This window comes from Sciurus vulgaris (assembly GCF_902686455.1).
Source record: "Sciurus vulgaris genome assembly, chromosome: 16".
Lineage (NCBI taxonomy): Eukaryota > Metazoa > Chordata > Mammalia > Rodentia > Sciuridae > Sciurus > Sciurus vulgaris.
In genome coordinates this window covers 15,176,877-15,201,886 of record NC_136477.1, presented here as the reverse complement: position 1 = coordinate 15,201,886, position 25,010 = coordinate 15,176,877, and the positions used below count along the sequence as shown (strand labels likewise).

General features: G+C 41.8%; 1 protein-coding gene and 1 long non-coding RNA gene across 2 annotated transcripts in view; one reads left to right on the top strand and one right to left on the bottom strand.

Moving 5' to 3' along the window:
• Positions 1 to 5,888: 5,888 nt before the first annotated feature.
• Positions 5,889 to 8,970, bottom strand: LOC306645937. Its single transcript, XR_013759763.1, has 2 exons — positions 8,104 to 8,970; positions 5,889 to 6,733 (listed from the first exon to the last, which is right to left on the bottom strand). It is a non-coding gene; the product is annotated as an uncharacterized lncRNA (long non-coding RNA).
• Positions 8,971 to 8,988: 18 nt separating this feature from the next.
• BRD4 (bromodomain containing 4) overlaps positions 8,989 to 25,010 on the top strand; it is an 84,469-nt gene continuing 68,447 nt past the window's right edge. The window contains exon 1 of the mRNA XM_079114069.1: positions 8,989 to 9,440. Coding sequence (XP_078970195.1) covers positions 9,058 to 9,440 — 383 coding nt within the window. The 5' untranslated portion in view covers positions 8,989 to 9,057. The remainder of the gene's footprint in view (positions 9,441 to 25,010) is intronic.

Sequence of the window (25,010 nt, the reverse complement as noted above, 5' to 3'; positions counted from 1 at the left end):
CTGTCTTCAAAATAAAAAATAAGAAGGCCTGGGGATGTAGCTCAGTGGTTAATCCCCCCTGGGTTCAATTCCCAAGATGCCCCCTCCCCCCAGAATGTGAAAGCTGAGGAAGTAGAGTCTAGCTGGATGTATGTCAAAGCTTTAGTAACTTAATGGTGCAAGTTGTTTTCTTTCACTCGCTTTTGCCATACTCTTATTTTTCAGAAGCAAGTCACATACAAGGGAAAGAGATTACACAAGGGCCTGACACTTGGAGGCAGGATCACTGGGATCCATTTGAAATTTACCTACCACACAATGTTTGTATAAATCTAGATTGATCAGTTCATTTTTCTGGAAAGATGAAAGGAACAAGACAAGATTTAAGCTTTCCCTCCTGATATGTACTTAAACCCACAGGGGGAGGATGTTATTCCTGTACATTTTTAGAACAGGCCTTCCCCTGGGCTCCTTGTTGAAATGTTATCAAACATCCTTCTCCAAAATCGGCTAGTTTCAACTACAGTGAAAATCTGCCAAGGCAGGAACCCTTCGCTAGCTGGACACAGTGGCACACAGTTATCCCAGAGACTCAGCAGGCCAAGACCATTGAATCCCACGTTCCAGGCCTGCCTTGGCAACTTGGTGAGATAGGTCTCAAAATAAAAAAATCTAAAGGGCTGGGGGTGTAGCTCCGCGATAGAGTGTCCTGGGTTCATTATTCTCAGTACTACAAAACACAACGAAACAAAAACTTTCTCCTTTCCTGCTCGGCAAATACCAAAGAATTACTTCAACACCCAAAGCAGTCTCACTTAACCCACTGTCACATATTCTGGCCTTGAATTTATGGGATCACCAGAGGCTCAAACCCCAAATTTTATTTATTTATTATGCTGGGGATGGAACCCACAACTTTGCTCACACTAGGTGAGTGCTACAACGCCAGCCTTTGTGCCCAAGATTTTAATAGTACTTTTCACCTTGCTTAGTTTCTATATTTTCAAATTGCCAGCCTTCAGCAGGAGCCTTAACCGCGGTATCTTGCAAAGCTGCCCATTTCCTGGCCACACATTCAGAAGTTTATCCATTTCAATTGCATCATTAACTTTTTCTATTCACTTCTCCTGTATTGTCCTCATAGATTGATTCATGCTTTGTTTTCCCCTCCCTTAAAAGTTTGAGCCAGGTATGGTGGTACACACCTATAATACCAGGAAGTGGGGACGGTGAGGCAAGAGAGTCGCAAGTTTGAGGCCGGTTTCTACAACTTAACTGAGACTCAGCAACTTATCAAGATCCTGTCTCAAAATAAAAAAAAACAAGAAGGGATGGGGGTATAACTCAGTGGTAGAGCACCTTAAGTTCAATCCCCAGTAAACCTCCCACCAAAACAATAAAGATTGAAAAAATACCTGAAATATCAAACAAGAACACATGCATAAAGCATAGGTATAGTGTATGACTACAAACCTAATGCAGATTCAGAAATTTTTAAGTGTATGCTGCAGAGAGATTTACTGTACAACATGGGGCTTATAGTTAACAATATCGCGGCCTACACTTAAAAATTTGTCACTGGAGGGCTGGAGTTGCGGCTTAATGACAGAGCATATGCTTAGAGTGTATGAAGCTCCAGGTTCAATCCCCAAGACAACCCCCCCAAAAAAAAAATTGGTTATGAGTGTAGATTTCACATTATGTGTTTTTTCCCAGTGTGTGTGTGTTGTGGGGTCTGGGCAGGGGGACAGAGGGAAAAAATCAGCAGGGCTATGCCAAGTCTTTGCCTTTTTTTTTTTTTTTTTTTTGGTACCAGGGATTGGAACCAGGGGTGCCTAACTACTGAGTCACAGACCCAGCCCTTTTTATCTTTCACTAAGTTGCTTAGGGTCTCACTAAGTTGCTGAGGCCGGCTTTGAATTTGTGATCCTCCTGCCTCAGCCTCCTGAGACACTGGATTACAGATGTGCATCACCACACCTAGCTGAGTCTTCGATTTGGAAAACAAATTCATAAAAGAGAAATACAACATTGCTAAACCTCAGAAACCTACCATCTCCTCCCTGCCCTCATCCTTTCCTGATCATTCCCTCAGTTGGTTTGTTTTTAAAGTTTATTCAGTCTATTTTTGTCTGCTTTTGACACGTACACAAAAATTAAACCATCATATATGCACATGTGCCCATTTCTTTGGCTTCCCCTTATGTTCATAAAAATCACTCATGTTGCCATACATGGGGCTGGGGAGATAGCTCAGTCAGTAGAGTGCTTGACTTGTAAGCACAAGGCCCTGGGTTCGATCCCCAGCACCCAAAAAAAAAAAAAAGAAAACAAGTAACATGTTGCCATACATGCCTGTGGTATGTTCAGTTGTATTACATTACTATTTATGCTACCATACATGGACATTTGGATTGATTTCTGTGTGAGCTTTTATGAACAGCACCATTGCAAACCTTTAAACTTCCTTAAGTGTGTCAGCAAGTTTCTATGAGATTACAACTACTGGGTCATAGGGTTTACTGATCTTCAGCTTCATCAGATAAAGTCAAACTGTTAGATTCAAAGATGGTTGAACCAACTTAACATGCATGAGGTCCTGGGTTCAATACCCAGTACTGCAAAAACAAACCAAAAAACCGAAGATGGTTTGAATCAAACATCCAGGTATTCCTTGTTTGACCTTCAGATTTATTCCTCCCAAGGACTTAATTTATATATATATATATATACACACACACACACACACACACACACATATATATGTATGTATATATCTATATACACATATACACACACACACATTTTTAATTTTATTATTAAAATTAAATTTATTATTGAGAAGAGTCTCCCTGAGTGACTGAGTCTGGCCTTGAACTTGTGATCCTACTGCTCAATCTCACAAATCACTGGGATTACTGGTGTGTGCACTGTGCCTGGCCTATTTTATATTTTTATTGTGGTGCTGGAATTGAACCTAGGGGCACTATACGACTAAGCTACAGCCCCTGCTCTTTTTCATATTTTACTTTGAGACAGATTCATTAAGTTGCCCAGGCTGGTCTCAAACTTGTGCTCCTCCTGCCTCAGGGCTCCCAAATACCTGAGATGACAGGCATGTATCACTGCGTCTGATCTACCGACTTTTGTCTTATGTACAACCTCTGCATTTTATTTATATTTGAAACTTTGAAAAATTTACTTGCCAAGCATGGTGGTGCATGCCAATAAATTCCAGACTTGGGAGGCTGAAGCCAGAGGATCATGAGTTGGAGGCTAGCCTCAGCAACTTAGGTGAAGCCCTAAGCAATTAAGCAAGACCCTGTCTCAAAATAAAAAATAAAAAGGGCTGTGAATGTGGGTACATGGCTTAGTGGTTAAGCACCCCGGAGTTCAATCTCCCATATTAAAAAAAAAAGAAAACTTAAATTTACTAAGTAAAAACATAGCAAAATACAAATTAATGAAACAGTAGAGACTAAAATGATCCTCAGGGCCAATGTATACCTGTTTTGGCAGGTACAATTATAATGCTGTACTCTGAAGCATACTTTTGTTCCTAGCTAGTTTGGGTCAAAACTTGGTAAGATTAGCTGACCGTCATACCTATAACCCCACCAAGTCAGAAAGCTGAGATAGGAGAGTTGCAAATTCCAGGCCAGCCTGGACAATTTAGTGAGACACTGTGTCAAAATAAAAAGTGGGGATATAGTTCAGTGGCGGAGTACCCCTGGGTTCAATTTCCAGTACCCCCCATAAAAAAAGAAAACCAAAATAGATTATAGAACTAAATATAAGAACTAAAACTATAACTCATAAAACATGGAGATAAATCTCATGACCTTTGACACAAAAAATATACAACAAAAACACTGAACTATGGGCTTAATCTATGGACTTTTGTTAATAACAACCTATTAATATTGTCTAATTGTGTCAAATGTATCACACCAAGGTAAGTTAAGGAGGGAAATGGGGATGGAGGAGTGATGTAGGAACTCTGTACTTTCCACTCAAGTTTTTTTAAAAATAATTCTTTTTGTAGTTGTAGATGGACAGCATGTCTTTGTTTTTTTATGAGGTGCTAAGGATCGAACAGTGTTTCACATGTGCTAGGCAAGCACTCTGAGCTATAGCCTCAGCCACCGCCACTCAAATTTTATATAAATTTAAAATGACTAAAAAAAGTCTATTGCTGGGTCTCATGGTGCATCCCTATAATCCTAACCACTCAGGGGACTAAGGCAGAAGGATCACAAGTGCAAGAAAAACGAAAAGGGCTGGGCTAGGATTATAGCTCAGTGGTAGAGTGACTGCCTGGCATGGCATGTGTGAGGCACTGGGTTCGATCCTCAGCACCACATAAAAATAAATAAAATAAAGGTATTGTGTCCATTCATAAATTAAAATATTAATTAAAAAAAATAAAAAGTACTAAGGATATAGCTCAGTGGTAGAGCCTCTGCAAAGTCCTGGGTTTAATTCCAGCACCACAAAAAAAAAAAAAAAAAAAAAAAAAAATCCACAAATTAAAGTTTCAGAGTATTTTCTATATGACAGTAAAGAAATATCTACTTGAAAGTCCAGAGCTGGGATCAGCAAATTACTGCACATGAGACAAATCTGGCCTCATTATTTTTTAAATTTTTAAAAAATGTTAGAAAAATCAAAAAGACAATATTTCATGACACATGAAATTTAAGGTATTCTAAATTCTAATGTTCATGAAGTTCAACTGGACCACAGCTACATCCATTCACTTACCTACTAAACCTAAGACACTATTCAGTTCTTTTCAGAAATTTTGTCAATCCCTGGGCTATTCCCCGCCCCTGCAACCCTTTTGGTCCTGGGAATTGAATCAGGGATGCTGAGCTACATTCCCAGTCCTTTCATTTATTTACTTATTTTTATTTTGAGACAAGCTCTTGCTAAATTGCTGAGGCTGGCCTCAAATTTGTGATCCTCCTGCCTCAGCCTCCCGAGTTGCTGAGATTATACTGTCCAATAGAAATATGAAGTGAGGGTTAGGGATATAGTCAGCAGGAGAGTGTGTGCTTAGCATGTGTGAGGGCCTGGGTTTAATTGCCAATACCAAAAAGAAAGAAAGAAATATAACGTAAGCCATATACATAATTTTATATTTTCTAGTAGTCTTATTAAGGAAGTTAAAATTAAATATTTTATTTAACACAATAGATTAAAAATATTATTTCAAAATATAATCAATATAAAAATTCAAAATGAGATATTTTACATTTTTTTTCACACTGATGTTTGAAATACAGTATGTATTTTACACTTACAGTAATTTTCAATCTGGGGCAGCCACATTTTAAGTGCTCAAAAGTCACATGTGGCCATTGGATTAGATAGCACAAGACTAAAAGTAAACATTATTAAGATCATAACTTTGGTTATTCTGTTGGGGTAGGGAGAGATGGGAAACTTAATTTTTCCTCTGTTCTCTTGTATTGTTTAGTTAAGCTGGTTTCATGTATTACTTTATTTAAAATGAGTAATAGATATTTAAAATCAATAAGAATTATTAATGTACTTCATGTTTCATTCCTTAATATTTTCATTAATTTCTTTAGGTTTTACTATTACAAATACAGTACAAACAAGAGAAAGTAAAAAGAACTTATTCAAAATGTAAACCATTAGCCACATGCAGTGTGGTGCAAACCTGTTGTAATCCCAGCAACTGGGGAGGCTGAGGCAGGAGGATGGCAAGTTTGAGGCCAGCCTCACAACTTATTTGAGGCCCTAAGCAACTCAGCAAACCTTATCTCAAAATTTTAAAAAAGGGGATGAGAGGCCTGGAGATGTAGCTCAGTGGTTAAACGTCTTTGGGTTCAATACCAAGTACAATAAAAAAAAAAGGAAGAAGAAAGAAAAGCAAACCATTAAGTAACAAGACCATTTTTATTAACCCTATTCAACCAGATAATCATTTTCTGAGTTTGAGCTATATATGAAGAGTTAGGTTAAGCCCTGTGAAAGGAAAAAAAAAAAAGAGAGAGAGAGAGAAATTTTTCTCCTAAAATTGTTTTGGAGATAGTTTCTGGAACTGCCTTTATAGCTTTCACAGTTTTTTTAGGTTAGATTTAATTTCTAGCAATAGGCAACAGTCATCTAGTTGGGTCTAGTCTTTCAAGTTAGACATATGGTTTTGTCTAAAATGAGTGGGACTATATAATAAAATAAAGATATTTTCTTTTTGTTCTGTTAATTGTCTTCTGTACCTCACAACCTCACCCCAGGACTTACTGTTTCCTTGTTCCCTTCCTTCCTTCCTGTACTGGGGATTGAACCCAGGACCACTCTACTGAGTCATATCCCCAGTACTTTTTATTTTTTAGACAGGGTCTCAGTAAATTGCCTAGGCTGAGCTCAAATTTGTGCCAACACACCTGGCTTGTGTAAGTTCTTTTCATAATAACCAATGTATCTCTCAATAGCATTCTATTTTCCTCTAAGTATTCATAAAAAATGACAGATTTTATTGTGTGACTTTCAAACTGGCAGCTCCCAATTCCAAAAATATGTTGCCTGTAATGATAATGCAATATGGATAATGCAAGACAACTAAGGGAAAGGGAAACCTAAAATGGATACATTCTTGTTTCCTTAACAACAAACTAGTTGTCATATTGACACAGTCCTGTGTACATTCCTATTGTTTTTCTTCTGATCATCTTCCACAAATTGCAAAATTAGGAGCCAGAAGATATTCACAAGTTTCAATATTCTGCAACAGAAAATTAGAAGGAGGCTTTGAGGAATGAATTACTATTAATACCTGTAGTTCTTGCAGTTAATCATTTATCCCATGCTCTGTTAAAATAAAGAGTAAATTGAGTACAGTGGTGCATGCCTATAATTCCAGGTACTTGAAAGGCTGATGCAGGAGTCTGAGGTCAGCCTGGGCAATTTAGAGACCCTGTCTCAAAATAAAAATTGCTTCTTGGCCTTTTGGCTAAGATCAAGTGTAACAGCTGATCAAAATAAAAAAGGGCTGGGGATTAGTGGTAGAGGATCTGTCTAGCATTTGAGAGGCCCTGGGTTTCAACCTCCGTAACACGAAAATCAATCAGTAAGTAAATAAATAAATAAAAGGTGAAATTTAGTTTTTAGTTTGCTTATTAGGATTTATCAGTAATTTGTGATTGCCATTTGTTATTCATGAGCAAACACCATAGTAGAAAAAATACACACACACATAATTTTAAAAAAATTGGTGGTACTGAGGATACAGCCCTAGCTCTTTTTATTTTTTACTTTGAGACAGGGTCTCACTAAATTCCCCAGGCTGGCTGCAACCCTGCAATCCTCCTGTCTCAGTTTATGCAGGGGCTAGGATTACAGGCATGTGCCACCATGCCCAGCAAAAAACAATTCATTTTAATGGTATCCAGTCATGTCAATATATTCTAAAATAAGAAACCATGAGGAAAAATTTTACTACCTAGAATATTTTATTTTATTTAACAAAATTTTTTTTGACCTGGGAATTGAACCCAGGGGTGCTTTACTGAGCCACATTCCCTGCCCTTTCCTTAATGTTTGAGACAGGATCCCACTAAATTGCTTAGGTTCTAGCTAAATGGCCCAGACTGGCCTTTCCATCCTCCTGCTGCAGCCTCCCCAGTTGCTGGGGTTATAAATTGCTGGGATTAACGGGGTGCACCATCACCATGCCCTGCTAGCATTTTTTTTTTTTCTTTTTTTCTTTTTTGCTAGAATTTTTACTTTGCTTTCTTTTCTTTCATTCTCTCTCTTGTTTGGTTGTGTTGGGGGTTATGCTTGCTGGGCAAGCATTCTACTACAGAGTTACAATCGTGTCTATTTTTAAAAGACGGAACTAAAAGTGTTGAGAGTGAAGATAAAGGCAAAAGGGAGAGGCGGTGGTTATGTTTCCAGGTTTGAAAAGTTTCACAGAATCGTCACATTAAGTTGCAAGAGACCTAACCTTAACCTCCTTTGACGGATCACAAATAAACCCAGTGTTTAAGACCTTCTGTGCTCCAGGTCGAGTGTTTCTTTGCAAGCCCCAGAAGGGGTGTGTGACTGTCCGAAGTCACATCTAGACTAAGCACATACTAGAAGGAGCTGACTTACGGGCTGAGTCTCAAGGATGCGAAGGTGCCCGGGCTCGGTGACCAGCGCTTTCCGATCTTTAGATCCAAGCGGCCAGCCAAGAAAGGTGGCGCCTCCGCCTAGCGACAGCCTCCTCTTACCTCCTTTCCTTCTCTTCACCTCAGCCCCAGCGCCCCCATCGTAGCTCTCGCCTTCGCTTCCAGGCACCGCCGACTTCAGCGCTCGGCTTCCACTGAGGCGGCCTCCCGCTGACAGGAGTCTCTTCCCCGCCCCGTCCATCAGTCTTCGGGATCGCTGCGCACGTCCTCCCTCGGAGGATCTATCACCGATGCCCTCCTTCAAATGTTGGACGTCGGTCTCAACCTTCAGATCTTTTCCCAGGCGCAGCCTCCGGTCTGTGGGTCTCCCTCGGTCTGCGGGATCCCCGGTCTCGGTCTGAGATCGCCCTCATTAGATCTTCCCGGTCCCCTCTCTCGGTCTGCCACATTACTCCAGGCGGCGCGCCGGCCCCCAGCACTCTCCTCACCTCCAGACCTACCTCTGCGCAGCTTGCTCGCTCCGGGCGCCCGGATAGAGCGCGCACGCAGGGCGGCGGCGACAGCACGTGGTCGCGCGCGCAACGTGCGCGGTGACGTCAGTGCGCTGGCGGCGGCGGCGGCGGCGGCGGCAGGGCTGTTTGTTCTGCTCTCCGCAGCCGAGGAGCCGAAGCAGTGGCGGCGGCGGCTGCGGCGGCGGCAGCTGCCGGCGGTGCCCGCGGGCGAGCTGGGCCTGTGAGTGCGACGGAGCGGCGGGCGCGGCGGGCGGGCCCCGGCGCCGCGCAGGCAGTCCCGGAGAGGGGGCGGCGGCAGCGGGCGGCCGGCGGGGGCGGCGTGCGGCCTAGCGTCTCAGGTAAGGACCGGTGTCCTTCGGGGCGACGGGCGGCGCAGGGCGGGCAGTGGGGGTCCGCCGCGCGTCCCGCGTAACCTGCATTGCGTAATGGGGCCGGTGCGCCACCACCTACGCCATCGGCGCGGCGCGGGGGCGGGGAGGCCGGGGCTACGCGGGCTTGGGCCTGCGGGCCTCCCGCTCCGCTCTCGCCGGGCCGGGTCCGCTGCACCCTTGGTGTCGGGGTGGTTGGGTGGCTTGCCGGCGTCCCACCTTTGGCGTCGTGGTCCCATGCTCAGGTCGACCGGCGGGGCAGGGTTGCAGGCGAGGGGCGCGGGCGCCGCGGCGGGGCGGGCGGCCGGGGGCGGGCGGGGGGCGGGCCGAGGCGCCCGGCACTTCCTGCCGCCGCCATTTTGTCAAGTGAGGAGGAGGAGGAGGAGGAGGAGGAGGAGGAGGAAGCGGCCGCCGCGGGGTCCGCGGCGCGCCGGGCCGGGGTAAGTCCGGGCCCGGCGTGGTGGCCGCGGGCGCCTCTGTGCCGGGCTGAGGTCGTGCGGGTCCGTCAGGGCCTTGGCGCTCACGTGGGTTTTGCCTGGCGCGCTCTTCTTCCGGCACCTGGATTCTTCTGTCCGGGCTGGGGCAGCTCGCCCCCGCCCCATATTCTTACCTTCTGAGACGCCTCCCGTGGCCCTGTGGAGAACCAGGCAGGTTGCCTCTGGAGGGAGGAGGCTGCGGTCTCATGCCTGTCCGAAGACAACCCCCAGGGAACAGGAGAGGTGACTTGGGCGAGCCGGGCTCTCCTGACCCACCCACTCCCAGCTTGGCAGCCCCTCGCTGGGCGCTTTGTTTTGCTGGGTCGGTCTCGCTGGCGTCCTTGCCATGGTCTCTTATTTGAGGTGTTGTGTGTGTGCGTGTTCTGGTTTGGGGTGGGAATGTGGGGGAGTTGTGATTCAGCGAAATAAAATGATCCACCCTGCACGCACACACACACGGAAATAGCACAACTTCACTCTCCTGTGATGCCCCCAAGGCTCGGCCTTGGATGGAGATGGGAAATCCCACTTTGGGTGTAGTGGACGGTGTAAATACTTCTGTTCAGGCCCGTGGATGAGTCATGTGCCTCTGCTGAGTGGCTGACCTCCCTTTTACTGAAGAAAACGCTTTGTTTTTTTAATTGTTGTTTTAATCTTCTTGTTTACTTGTTTACGTTTTGTGCAACCGGGTGAGGTTTATCCTCTCGGTTCGTGGGATCATTTTTGTGTGTATATATTGGTTATAAGTGACCTCTTGTACTCTGTGCCTGCTGAGAATCGAAATGTCTTTTGAGAGGGCTCTACTAATCCCTAGTTACCAAAAAAACCAAGCTGCAGTGTATCTCTAAGCCAGTGATCTTTGGTGCTGTAATAATGGTTGGGAGATTTTTATGAATGGAGCTGTTAGGTTTCCGAAATTTTTAGTTCTTCGAATTTGTAGATCTTTGAAGTTGTAAAGAAAGTGATATTCAGAAGAATTTATGAATGTGTTTCCAGTTTCAAGGAGATCTTGTATGCCACAGTCTGTTTTATGACATTGACAATAATTTGATAAAACATTACTTTTGGTTTAATTTGGATAGGGGTCTTTTCCCACCAAGAAATTGCAGGTAGCCCACTGCTTCCCCAAAAAAACTTTGGAGAAGGATAAACCTCTCAGATGATTTCCATTGATCAGATTGAGATGGAAAAACCTGATCTGGAGCTACACGCATTGCTACTCTGTTATCCACCATACTTGCATAGGCCTGGAAAGCATCTAAAGGCTCAGGCTGGAGTATAGTTGTCTCTAAACCTCTTAAGATGATTTTAGTTGGTTTCAGCTGAAAATGGAAGATTCCACTTCCTTGTATCTTGACGGCATTCCATACATGCAGATTGCTGAAGATTAAAGGAATTTTGCATACAGATAAATTAGAACCATGAGAGTGGCTAAGGATTGTTTGGATGTTCTGGGTTATCTATATTCCTAGCTTGGAGGACAGGGAGGCCGGGGAAAAAAAAAGAAGAAAAGAAAACTCAGCTAGAGCAGGCCTCTTAGTAAAATTTCCACTAAATTATTGAATTGTTTAAAGGAATTTAGACTTTGTTTCCAAAAGTTACCTTTTTGAGTCAGTTTTTGTGATCTTTGTACTAAATTGTTCTTTTGGAGGTGGGGGAGAATGCAATATTTTCACATTACACAATTCAAGTTATTGAATGACTTGAGATCCATAGATTTTGGAGAGATTTGAAGTTTGTTTTTTAAGTAAAAACTGTTCGATGCCTCAGCAATTTGAATCCTGTACTGTTTAAATGAACTTCCTACAACCCACAGTCATGGTCTCAAGATTGTGAGGATGTCAGTTATTTTGATTTCTAATTTTGAATAATCTTGTAAAGTAGACCATGTTGGTCTTATAAAAGGAAAGAAAAGCTTGTCATTGGAAACTGCTACTAATGTTTCATAAATCTTTATGATTTTTAGTGTTTAGGAAAGAGTGGTAGTTTGAATGTGAATGGTGGGGAATTCCTTGTTGATGCTAGCATATAAGACATGTTTGTAAAAACAGTTTCCTTAAGCTCCTTTTTAAAAAAATGTAAGTTCTGGGCTGGGGTTATAGTTGAAGTGGTAACTCGCTCGCCTAGAATATGTGAGGTCCTGGGTTTAATCCTCAGCACCCCATAATAATAAAGATATTGTGTCCACCTACAGCTAAAAAATGTAAAAAGGAGAAATATAAGTTTAATGAAGGCAGGGTTTTTGACTTTGTCATTCTTTCTGTTAGAGATAACTGAGCAAGCATTTGGCATGTCCATATTACAAAATGCAAATAATTCTTTAAAAATATTGTTAGTGGGCATAATTGTTCAATAGCAACTACAAGGAATGTGAACTTTAAGATAACATTGACAATAAAAAAAAAAAAAAAAAAAAAAAAGATAACATTGAGGTCCCTAGGGATTTCCGTAGACCTAATGTGAGCATCATGGCATGCAAATTGCTTCCATGTACTGGCTATTTTACATTTCCCATCTAACTGTTTGTTTATTTATTTTGTGGTGGGAGCACACCCAGGGCCTCACATTCTAGGCAAGCCCTCAACTACAGACCTACATCTGCAGCCCCCCATTTAGCAGTTTGAAAAGTGATGAGTGAGTTTAGGTTGTATTCAACCCAGACATAATAAACATGTATGGGTAACATTTCTTAATGTGAATCTCATGTTGTCAGTAAAAACATAATCACGTTAAAACACACACACACAGTGAGCACATTCTTTTTAATATTGTGATTTCATGGGTATACAATCAGCTCATCTATATAATTACTAGATTCTTACTATGTGGAAGACAAAGATAATTTTGTACAATAACATTGTTTTGATAATATATTTTTTTAAGTGTTCATTCCCCAGATGTTTATTGGATATCAATCATATATAATTTGAGGATGACACTATTGAAAAAAAAATCCTGTCAGACATCTTTTTGTGTTTTTCATTCTTTTTTGTTTGTTTTTCTTTTTGTGGATACGGAGTGTTGAATCCAGGGGCACTTCACCACAGAGCTACATTAGGGCTACATTATTGCGCCCCCGCCCCCCCCCCCCCCACACACACACACAGGGTCTCACCGAAGTTGTTGAATCTGCTAAATTGTGTCGGCTGGCCTCAAACATTCAGTCTTCTTGCCTCAGCCCCTGGAAGGGGCGTGGATTATGGGCAGGGATTACAGGCTTTGCCATAGCGCCTGGCTTCTTTCTATGTTTTTAATAACAGTTTTGAGATACTTTTCACATATGACAAAATAATCAGTATTCAAGCATATTCACAGAATTGAGCATCCATCATTATAATCAATTTTAAGATATTTCCATCTCCCCTAAAAGAAACCCTATACCTGTGTAGCAGTCACTCCCCCTCAACCTTGGAAACCACTAATCTGTACTGTTTTTAGATTGGCCTTTTTTAGGTATTTTTGTAATCATATATAACATTTTGTGTCTTTCTTTCACCCAGGATGTTATCAGAAGGTTCAAGGTTTGTAGTGTGAATCAGTACTACCTTTGTTTTTAATGGCTGAATGATATTCCATTATATGGATATACCATATTTTATTTGTATCTATTGATCAGTGGTGGAATTTGGATTGTTTCCACTTTTTGTTGTGAATAGTGCTGCTATAAATGTTTATATTCAATTGTTTGTGTGACATGTATGAATTTTCCTGGAGCAGCTATCTAGGAATGGAATTGGCTAGGTCGCATAGTAATTGTAATTGCTGAGCCTTTTTAAGGATGGATGCAAAGTGACTTTTTTAAGCTCATTCATTTTCTAGAGTTTTTAGTAGAAGTGTCAAAAGAAAAGCTTTATGGAATGCAATGTAACCATTTAAATGAATGAGGAAATGGAAGTGCGAGGTCAGCATGTTGACATGTTGTACTGTGCTCTGCATGGTTTGATCCTTATTTGATTTTTAACTTGCCTGTGCTTACAGAACAATTTGAAATGCTGGTATATAAAAACATTTTGGAAGATGTACCCCAGTCTTAACCAACTACTGTTACTGTAAAGGTTGATTTTAATATTTAAAAAAAACCTTCATTTTATTTTTTCAGTCTAAACAGGCCTCCAACCTTCTTAAAACCACAGCCGTGTGTACAAGCATAAGTCATAGAATGTATTCCATTCTGAAGAAATAGATGATTTCAGTGTTAGGGTTAGGGAAAAGGGACTATTTGTTCCGTTCTTTATTTTTGGATGTGCTGAGATGGAGCCCTACGCCTCATCCATGCTAGGCAAGCACTTTACCACACTCCTGAGCTACATCCCCAGCCGCCTGTGCCCCCCTCCCCCTCAGTGGGGGAACACAATCTTGTTAAATTGTCCAGGCTGGCCTCTAACTTTGGATCCTTCTGCCACAGCATCCACAGTAGCTGGGATTACAGGTGTGTAAGTGAAGCTTTTAGCATTTTTTCCCTATAAATGATAGTTGTTTAAAAATAAAATGTGTTCTGGGGGATTCTGAGAGGCAAAAGCATTTTTGGCACATGATCTCTGTTCTTTCTCCTCTCTTGCCTGGAGTTGGACTTTGTTTCCTCAAATTAAGTCTCTTGACCCTGGGATAGCAGCCCAGTGTTGTTTGAATGTGCTAGGGAGAGTGACTGTAGAGGACTGAAGCAGCTTTCTGGGCACCCAGTCCAGTCTCACTTTTGCTGTCTGGTCCCAAAGACTCTTGAAACCACCTTTCTGGCACAAACCCAGTTTGATTCCTGGCCCTGTTGCCTCCTGTGCAATCTTTAGTCCCTAATTCAACCTTCCCTGAGCTTCATTTGCCTACCTTTCAGATGAGGGTAAAATGAGGAACTCAGAGGGCACACAGCACAAATCTTGGCACCAGTGCAGTGCCCTCTCAAGGTTAGCTGTCTGCTCTCATTGCCCAAGGTGAAGAATAGAAGTGGGTCTGGACTCAGTGCATGCCTGTTAATACCAGCAAACTCAGGAGACTGAGGTAGGAGGATCACAAGTTTGAGGCCAGCCTGAACTATTCAACAAAGCAATAAGCAACTTTGTGAGACCCTATCTGAAAATTAAAAAATTAAAAGGCTTGGGAATGTGACCTAGCACCCCTGGGTTCAGTTCCCAATACAAGTCAATCAATCAATCAATCAGTAGAAGCAGGAGGAAGACACAAGGGATGAGAGTAGAGCCATTGACAGTTGAGAATGTGTACCAGTTGATGCAGGGGTTGGTTTCCAGCCATGTCAGTAGGTAACACCAGAATCCTCCAGTGCCTTGCAGGGATACTGTGTCATCTTCTAAGGAAGTTGTGAGTGGAGATCAGTGGAGGAGGGGATTTGAAAGGGGATTGCTTTTGTTTTATCTGATAATGAAATAAAGAATGGTGATAATGGGCTTAGTGAAAATGAAGCAACTCTGGAGGCATCCACCCTGGGATGCATCCTGCAGAGTTTAGAAAAATGATCCAGCAGGGGAAGGTGATCCACTGCATCTGCTGGCCTAAAATGTAACTTATCCCTTTTATGAAAACCTAGTTATCTGAACAAAGGTGTTGGACAAGAACCAGAGGTGCTGGTGGACTGAAGCTTTTTCAGTGATAGGCACAACATCTCTTCATTCCTTCTTCACCTCCCTTGGCCTTGATTTAAATTGTATTGGCATCTAGGCTTTGTAAAAGTATTGTGGTCCTCAGGAAGGTATGTGCCACCAGTCATAATCTCCTGAGAAGGGTTTCGTTTTTTGAACCAGGCAGCTAGATGGGCCAGGGGAATGGAGTTCTTGACTGAGAGACTAGGGGTCTACTTCTGGTCTTTGGGTCTTTTGACCAGAAAAACTAGTTGATGCCAGTCACTATTACTAAGGCCATAGGGATCCAGTTCCTTAAGGGATACCTTTTGTTTTTGTGAAATATCATTAGAAGCATGTATTTCTTTCAGACCTTGGTCAGATAATCTGAGCATTAACTTAAGAGAATTTGAATAGATTTCTCATGTGTTCTGTTTGATGTATGACATAAATAAAGACCTTATTTTAAGTTTGTACTAGGTATGGGATCTTCTGTGATATTTTCTTTGATGTGTGTTGACCTGTTGACCCAGTGTAGAAAGGCTGTGGGACCTCATGCTGTGTCAAGTAGGGTTGGTTAGGCTTGGGTGGAACTGTGTGTATGGAAGGAAGAACTGTGGAATCCCGTCAGAGTTCAGACCAGCCCCACCCCTTTGTCCTTGACCTTCAGCAAGTTACATAATCTCATAAGCCTTAGTTCTGTCCTTTGTAAAATTAGGTCAGTATTCCTCAGCATTGATGGTGAACAAAGGTGGCACCATGTGGGTACTTGAGCAGCACGTCTTACTGTAATACTGAGATTCCTTAGGGTAGAAAAGGGGGAGATCAAGAATCTTCCCTTGCCTGAAGGACTATGAGAACAGTTGTTCGGACCCTTCCTATTTTGCATTTGCCACACACTTTGTCTTGATTTCTGCTCAAGGCTGAAATTCATTTTTTTTTTTTTTTCTAGACCCCCGCCCTCCTTTGGCAGTATCAGGAGTTGAAAACTCAGGCATTGTATCACTGAGCCACATCCCCAACCCCTTTTTATTGTTATTATTGTTGGGTTTTTTTTGTTTGTTTCTAGCTGCTGTTTAGTGAAGAGACACTGGCACACTGCGGAGTCAGTGCCAGGGGAGAGGTGTTGGGCTTGGTATTATGCAATTTGGAGAAACTCCCAATTAGTAATTCTCCTGTCCTTGTGTAGGGCTGATATCCCTAGTTGTCCTGCTTCAGGCAGTGACACATACATGCCTGTGGGCAGATTGACCTATTAGGTTATGTTGTTTGTGTAAAAGAATAAGAAGATGGTGTGTTTAATTTGGGCACCTTACATTTGAAACATTTTCTATGCAGTTTGAGGAACACATATTGTGGGAGTGGTTCATTATTTTGAAGGTTGATATGAGCTAGAATATGGAACCTTTCAGTACAGCCCAGCAGTGTGGGCAGCCATACTTCAACTGGGGCAGACCCCATCTGCTGTGTAGCCTTGGACTATTCACCCATCTTCCCTTTTTTTTATTAGTATTTTTACTGGGAATTGAATCTAGGGTGCTCTACCACTGAGCTACATTCCCAGTTCTTTTTTATTTTGAACAGAGTCTCCTTAAATTAGAGGCTGGCTTCAAACTCGGAATTCTGCTTTAACCTCCTGAGTAGCTGGGATTATAAGGCATGCACCATGGTGCCTGGCTCCAAGTCTGGTTTTTTTTTTTTTTTTTTTTTTTTTTTTTTTTTATTTTAAGTGTATTAAATAGATGTGAGTTCCAGAGAACTTGGACTGGAATCTGGGTTTTGGGGTTTTTTTTGTTTGTTTTTTATTTATTTATTTATTTTTTTGTAGTAGTAGATGAACAGAATGCCTTTATTTATTTGTATTTGGTGCTAAGGATTGAACCCAGTGTCTCACGTGCTAGGCAAGCGCTCTGCCACTGAGCTCCAGCTCCAGCCCTGAAATTTGTGTTTTAAGGAAAAGTAATTCTTTGTATCTGGGTTATTCAAATCAGATAATACAGTGAATTTAGTGGGTTGCAATCTCTGTTTAGGGGAAAAGCGAAATGTCAGAGAATGTTACTCATTTCAAGTTTTAATTCACAAAACCTTTGCTCTTACATGTTGTGTACATGATTAGATGTGTTTCTTACTGTGGGTCATGCTGGGAATGTAAATAACATTCTTTTTTGTTGTTATTTTGTGGTAATTGTGAGTACCTTGGGTTTGTTTTGTTTTTTAAGCCCTTTATATTCCATTTTTTCATCAGTGGTTATCCTTATTATGCTTTCTAGTAGCTGGTGAAATGCATGTCTTTATTTTTTCTTCCTTGTACCCACTGATTTCTAGAACCTTTGTTGGAGATGGGGAGAGACTTGAGGAAGTATGTGGTGGTGAAGGTCTAGTTAGTATTTTGAAACAAGAAGTATATAAACAATATTTTGTACATGCTTGTGGTTGTTGTATGGTAAGGTACTTGTTCTTTATTTTAAGATAATGTCCTCCCACCCTGTTTATTAAGATGACTTCTTTTAGAAAATTCTTGACTGATGTGACAAGGAAGTGTGAAGTCAGTCTCAGACACAGCTGAATCCAGGGGTTCAGAATGATGACTTCAGAATTTGTTCTCTCTTTAATATGGTGACTTAAGGTTAAGAGTGCCCTCCCAGTAGCACACTCTTATGGCAGAAGGCTCTGGGTTGAATCGTTGCCCATTCCTCTTGTGCAGAGTGGGATGCTGAACCACCTTGCCTCCAGTACAGCATCTTTGACCAGTCTCTCGTCCATTCATTCACTCATCCCAAGTAGTAGCTCCAGCTGCATCTTGCTCATCATTATGAAGCATACCAGGTGGGATGCTTGTTCAGCAATCTCCCCTGTACTGGAAGTAGCATGTACCCTCTAACTTCAAGCAAGAAATTTTGAATGCCTGAACAGTGGAAGCTAATTTTCCATACTAGGTCATGGTCAACCAGAAGTCATTGAAATCTTTATAGAATGAGTTGCTCGTGAAGAGAGTAAAGTGAAGATGCTAAAGGATGTATGTATCCCAACCAAATCTGTTGTTGGAGGAAGAAATGAAAGACAAGGTTTATCTTGTCAGGCACAGATGGTTCTGCTGTGGGAGCTCTGGGAGGAGTCACGCCAAGTCTTGAGAGTCACTTGGGGCCAGACACAGTGATGTATACCTGTAATCCCACTGACTCAGGAGGCTTAGGGAGGAGAATTGCAATCTGAGGCCAGCCTCAGCAACTTAGTGAGGCCCTAAGCAGCTTAATGAGACCCTGTCTCAAATAAATTTTTTTTTAAAAAGTCACTTGTTTGAGCAGGTGGACTCATTTGCCTTATTAGGGTTAAGTTTGTCAAGAAATAGCCCTGAGAGAGCACAAAGGCTTGACAGTTTCCACTGTCAAAAAATTGAAGGAAAGTCCTAGATTAGAAGCCAGGTAGATAATACATTTCAATGAATGTTTACACAAATGAAATTGTACTGCAGGACATTTCACTATACTAGACTAATCATCTTCCATGCCTGCAAAAGCTACAGTTGTAATTTTGCTGTTTGCTACGCTGTTTCTGTACTCAAGTTCTTGTAGTCTGCTGCTTGGCATTCCTCTAGTATTATAAAAGGCCTACTCAGATTTCCATAATCAAAAACAAGTGTTTAGCTCTACTATAGTAATCTTTTCCCTTTAGCTTCAACCATTGGAAATATTCAGTGTTCTTTAAGGGACTAAAAATAAATGAGAATCCTGTGGCCAAGAATGAGACCAGCCCTGCTTCTCACTAGAGCATCAGTTCTTGAGAAGAGGTTGGAGGACCCCTTGAGAATGTGAAGAATGCTGTGGATTCTTTTCCCCCCAAATTGCCCATGTGTGTGAACCTTGAACCCTATAGACTATCTGAAAGATTTCCTGTACTTTTTACTTCTAGGATAAGAAATTTATAATGTTGTTAATCAAAAGACTCTTGATGGGTTGTTTTGTTTTGTTTGGCACTGGGGATTGAACCCAGCAGCACTTTACCATTGCGCTGTACCCCCAGTTCTTATTTATTTATTTTTTAAGTTTTGAGACAGGATCTTGCTGAGTTGCTGACACTGGCTTCAAATTTGTGATCTTGCTGCCTCAGCCTACCAAGTTGCTGGAATTACAAAAGTGTACATCACCATGCCCAGCTCTTGATGGTTTTGAAGACTCTCATATGTATGCTGCTTTTGTAGACATTTACGAATTTATCACCCAAGTGTGGAACACCCACTTTGTCTTTGTAAAAATTCTACAAAGGGTTTTTGTTGTTGTTATCATTGTTGTCTTTTTTGTTGTTGATGGATTGAACCCAAGGGCGCTTAACCACTGAGCCACATCCCCAGTCCCGCACACCACCCCCCAGTATTTGTTTAATTTTGAGATAGGGTCTCACTAGGTTGCTTACAACCTCATTAAGTTACTGAGACTGGCTTCAAACCTGTGATCCTTCTGCCTCAGGTCCCCCTCCTCCCCGCAGCTGTTGGAATAACAGGTGTGCACCACCACACCCTGCCTACAGAGGGTTTTTAAAAACTCAAGTTACCTGTGTGTAAACAGTGTGTGAACCTGTCCAGGATTGGTGTGTCATCCCCACTTTTTCAGTTTGCGCTCTTTCTGAGGGATGAGGAATTTCAGAATAGGCAAATCGCAGTGTCTACAATTGAGGAAAGGTCTTTGTTCTGGGTCTGTCCCTAAGCTGCTGCTGTTTCATAAAACTGTCCCTAGGATTTTGTGTTTCTGGAGCCTTTGCTACAGAAGATAACACTGTGGGCCTCTAGCCAGCCTGATCATGTATTTGGTGGTATTGGATGTGGGTAGACTTAAAAACTAAGATTTATGGCTGTGGCCTCTTACATGGCTTAGCTCCCGTTTTTAGCTGTGGGACATTTGTTTAACCATGCACTTGAACCTGCAGCCTGAGGAAGACAGCTTGTGGGACAGTACCATCTTAAGAATAACATGCTTATGCTTAGAATTTTGGACACAAAGTGACATGTGAGATGCTACTCTACTCTTCCTCCCCATGTCCCTGTCTGGTGAAAGGCATAGGCTATACAATACCATAAACTAGAATAATTCATACTTCTGTAATTGGGGTGGAATTGAGTCAGAGGGTAGAAAAGAATTACTACTTCTAAGAATGGTGCCTATTGTAGACTTCACCTCCCACATCTCTAAAGTTTAAAAATTAAATCCATATGCCCTAATGGATATTTTCCCTCGTTCATTTACTATTGATGTTGACTTTAATTAATCCTGTTTCACTACTCTGTTGAATTGTGGTCTTACTGTGCAGGCATGACTTCTGTTAAACAGAAACGAGATTGAGTATGTAAATTTTTGTTTTATAAAAGGTGGTGCTATCCATGTGTTTGTTGTTTTCATTTTAATCTTCATAAAAATTACTTGGCTTTGAAGTGCTTTCAGTTATTAAAAATACTGCTAAATAATAAAGTTGTGTGTGTGACTCTTCATTTGTTTCCCTTTTGACACTAGGAAACCATTGAGCTGACAGATTAGCTGTCTGGAAATAACACCACCTTCACATTCATCTGTTTCAAGGTAATAACTCACATATCTTTATAATCCCAAAAGCGCAGTTTTGAATTACCAGTGTTGGAGCAGGTTCTCTGTAGGACCCTTTGAGTTGCACCAAATACTGTCTGCAGCTTACCTATCCTCAGTGTCATCTTACAGGACATATCTGGGCCTTTTTGTTCTGGTAACCAATGTATTTGCTTTTTATGTGGCCTCTGGCTCTCTGGACTCTAGCTCTTCTCACTTGCCTTTCTGATCCCCCATTTCCCATTTTTCACCTGAAGGCAGTGCTTATCTTTGGTGGCTCTATGAAAACTTCAGGATTTTTAGCAAAACAACTGCCAATGAATGGGCTTACCTGTAAAGTTCAGAACTATATTTTGACATCTTTTTTTTTTTTTTTTTTTCTGTTACTTCCTGCATGCCTCCTCTGAAATGGTGATGCCAAAGATCAGCTACTGTGATGTCTGTTCAGCCATAATGTTATCTGGAGCTGCAGTGCTGGTGCCTTTCCTCCTTCACCATGTGCTGTCTCCCCAGGCTATGAGCTTGAGCTCACTGCTTCTGCTCACTCCATTTTAGTGAATATATGAGTAATTGTTGTGTTCTGGCACTGAATCTGTAAATTGCTATGTATTCCTCAAGTCATCAAAAAACCACCTCATTAAAATTGGGGCAGTCGTATCATCTCCACTCCTGATAAGGAAGACTATAACCTGGAAGAGCTGAGTCACTTGGGCAGGTTTGCAAGGTCACAGAGCTGGTTTAGTGGTAGCAACTGGCTACAGAGCCCATGAATTCTGAACTCCTGTGCTACAAATTGTGGGAGGAGGGAATCCATCATGTGTAACTTTGTTTTCAGGAAACTCATGGTTTAGATGATGCATTATATACAAAAGGCAACCCAAGAAATACTCAGTAAGGTACAGTCTGAGGAGGGAAAGAAACTTTTCATCTGAGTGTAAGGAAGGAGGTAGGTAACCTATAGGCTGGCCCTTCAGTGTTCACCAGGGTGGGAGGTTAGAAGAAGACTGCATAACTAATTGGGCAGATCTTATTTTCAGCTATCAGTAAAAGCAGTGCCACCCTGCTGAGGAGTTTGTGAAAATAATCACATAGGTGAAATTTAACCTCATCTTGATGTTTCCACTAGAGCACCAGGCTGCCTTGATATCTTTCACTTCCATTGTTTTGTTTTATTTTGCTTTGTTTGATACTCCAGTGGAAGCTGTGAGTGAGAAGGGGTTTGAGGAAGACTGTAAACTGGAGCGAATTTGTCCTTAATCCAGGTTCCCAGGCTTTTTAAATGGTAGTGTGAGCTAGATGATCTCTTGGGATTTTAGGGAACCTCTCAGTCTTGAAGTACTGCTTTTTTGTAGGATGGTATTAAGTTCTAGACTGTGGGTGCTTTTTTCCAATTTAGGGACTCTTACTCAAAAAGAATTTCCTGCCAGGCACATGCCTGTAATCCTATTTGGGAAGCTATTTGGGAGGCTAAGGCAGGAGGATTGCAAGTTCCAGACCAACCTAACAGACAGTGTAATTTGGTTGAGACCCTGTCTCAGAAAAAATAGAAAGAACTGGGGATGTGGCTCAGTTGTAGAGCGGTGTCTAGCATGCACAAGACCCTGGGTTTGATTCCCCCAGCACCACAGTAAAAGACAGACAAACAGAAACCTGAATTATTTATTTATTTATTTATTTATTTATTTATTTATTTATTTATTTTTGTGGTGCTGGGGATTGAACTCAGGGCCTTATTGCTTGCGAGGTGAGCACTCTACGAACTGAGCTATCTCCCCAGCCCAGAAACCTGAATTTTGATGTGGGAAATAGGCACATCACTCTTTCCCCTGTTGAAGTTTGGAAATGGAGTTCCAGTAGGATCCCAGGCTTGAGAAGAGTTCAAGCTCGTGGGAGGGTAGGAACACTTAAATTTGCCCTCATCAGTGGAAGGACTTTTCTTTTCAAAATGGTTGTCCTGGAATGAATGCTAATTATCTAGATAAGGATCATGTCCTCTAGTTTTATTCTTCTGTTCTTGGAGAAAGTTCCCCACCTCTCTTTGGAATTTGCTTTATATGACATCTTTCATTTCATTTCCCCCCTCCCGTTTTGTGAGCAGTGCTTGGGAGCAAGACTGACCCATTTTGGTGCATTATCTTTATGTGTAGAGAATGGGAACAAAAGTTCGAGTGAGGACTTAGGTTGAACTGTGATTCTGGAAGATGCCACTAATGTTGGGTCCACATGGAGTGAGTCAACTCAAGATGGCTTAAAAGTATTACCTGATGGATGAGGCAGGATGACTCCTGAGCTCCCATAGCAGATTCCAAAATTTGACCTATATACCCCTTCCTGTCCTTTATTATGGGTTTTTTCTAGTGAGCACTTGTTCTGTCTTGTCATTTAGCAGTTTGTGCTGAGTGTCAGGGACCATCCAGAGCTGGATGTCAGCTATGAAGAAGGTGGATAAATCCTGTCTTCCTACAGAACTCATTTGCTAGTGGACTGCAGGGCAAACTGTGCCACCACTTGGTTTTACTCCATGATCATAGGTTTATGAAATGTAAATATTTAAAAGTTGTTAGTAAATTATGACTTTATTAATTTGGGGTGTTTATTGAGCACTTTTGTGTAGCTTCTCTTTTGACATTAGACCATCCCTGTGAGGGTTTTGCCTTCATTTTATTTTATTTTATTTACTTATTTATTTAGTGGTGCTGGGGATCGAACCTGGGCCTTGAGCTTGCGAGGCAAGTACTCTATGAACTGAGCTATATCTCCAGCCCCTTGCCTTCATTTTAGAGTTGAAGAATCTCAGATAAAGCTTCTTGTATACATGTGTGTTGGTTTGGGGGTTTGTCAAGATGCATTAACATAAGCCGAATGTGGTGGTGCACACTTATGATCCTAGCTAGGCAGGAGACTGAGGCTCTAAGTTTTAGACTGCCCTGGCAACTAAGGGAGGGCCTATCTCAAAATTAGAAAGGACTGGGGGTTATACCAGTGGTAGAGTGCTTGCCTAGCATGTGCAAATTCCTGGGTTCAATCTCCATTATTTCACACACAAATTTGCCACTTTAACCAGTTTTCAGTATAAAACATGTTTATATATGCACGTAGTTGTGCAGTAGATGTTTAAAAATTTGGGTTTTTTTTTTTTTTTTTTTTGGTACTGGGGATTGAGCCTGGGGGTATTTAACCACCACGTCCCCATGTCCCCAACCCTTTATTTTATATTCTATTTAGAGATGGGGTCTTGCTGAGTTGCTTAGGGGCCTTGCTGATTTGCTGAGACTGGCTTTGAACACAGGATCCTCCTGTCTCAGTCTCCCAAGTTGCTGGGATTATAGGTGTGCTCCATCACACCCAGCTAAAATTTTTTTTCTCTTGCAAAACAAAGTATTGAACAATTCATTTTCCTCCCCTCAACAAACTGTGACAGTTACCTGTCTACTTTGTGTTTCTGTCAGTTGACTATTCAAGATATGTTATATAAATGAAATCAGATAGGATTTGTTTTTTGTGACTGGCATTTCACTTAGCATAATGTCTTCCAGATTGATCAGTGTTGTAGCATGTGTCAGAATTTCATTTTAAAAACTGAATAATACTCCACTGTGTGGATATGCAGCATTTTATCTCCTGCTCTTGGACACTTGGGTTTCTTCCACCTCTTTACTGTTGTGAATAATGCTGCAGTGAACATGGGTGTGTGAATAACCACAAGGCAAGTGGTTATTCACACATACTTGTTCACTTTGTGAACACAGAAGACTGCTGGTCCCTACAAACCTCCCTGGATACTGCCTGCACACTGCAACTGATTGGGGATTGGGAGAATTTTGTAGGGGTGGCTGTAAAAAGTGGACCCAAGGGCAGTGGAGATGGTTCAAGCAGTGGCATCAGGATGTTTAGCCAGTTGTTTTTCAGAGCAGCCTAAAAGAAAAATCAGAGGCCTGTTAAAGATGGATTAGGCCTCACTCCTTTACTTGCTAGGATCTTACCTTATAAGTTATCTCACCCTGTGCACTTTACATAAAAATTCACATAGCAGGTAGTTTGAATTCTGTCTTGATTTCAGCTCTCTCCTCCAGAAATGACTCCGAGAATCAAAGTAGCTTAACATTTCTCTATGTATTGCCTCAGAAGGTATTCAGAGAGCTTAATTTCTGAAATGCTTTAAGCCAGGGGGTCTCCTCTGACTCTTGATAAAATGTAGCAGAGGGTAGGCAAGCCTCTAGTGATGCCTGTAATGGCAAGCTGTCTGTTTAATGACTTACGCCTGGACAACTTCTTTTACTTTCTACTCTTCTTCCTTTAGTGATCCTTGGATATTGAACATTAGTCCTTGTAAGTGGGGTAGCTTGGAGATTGATTACCATATTATATAATTTGCTCCCCAAAAAGGATGTCCCCCC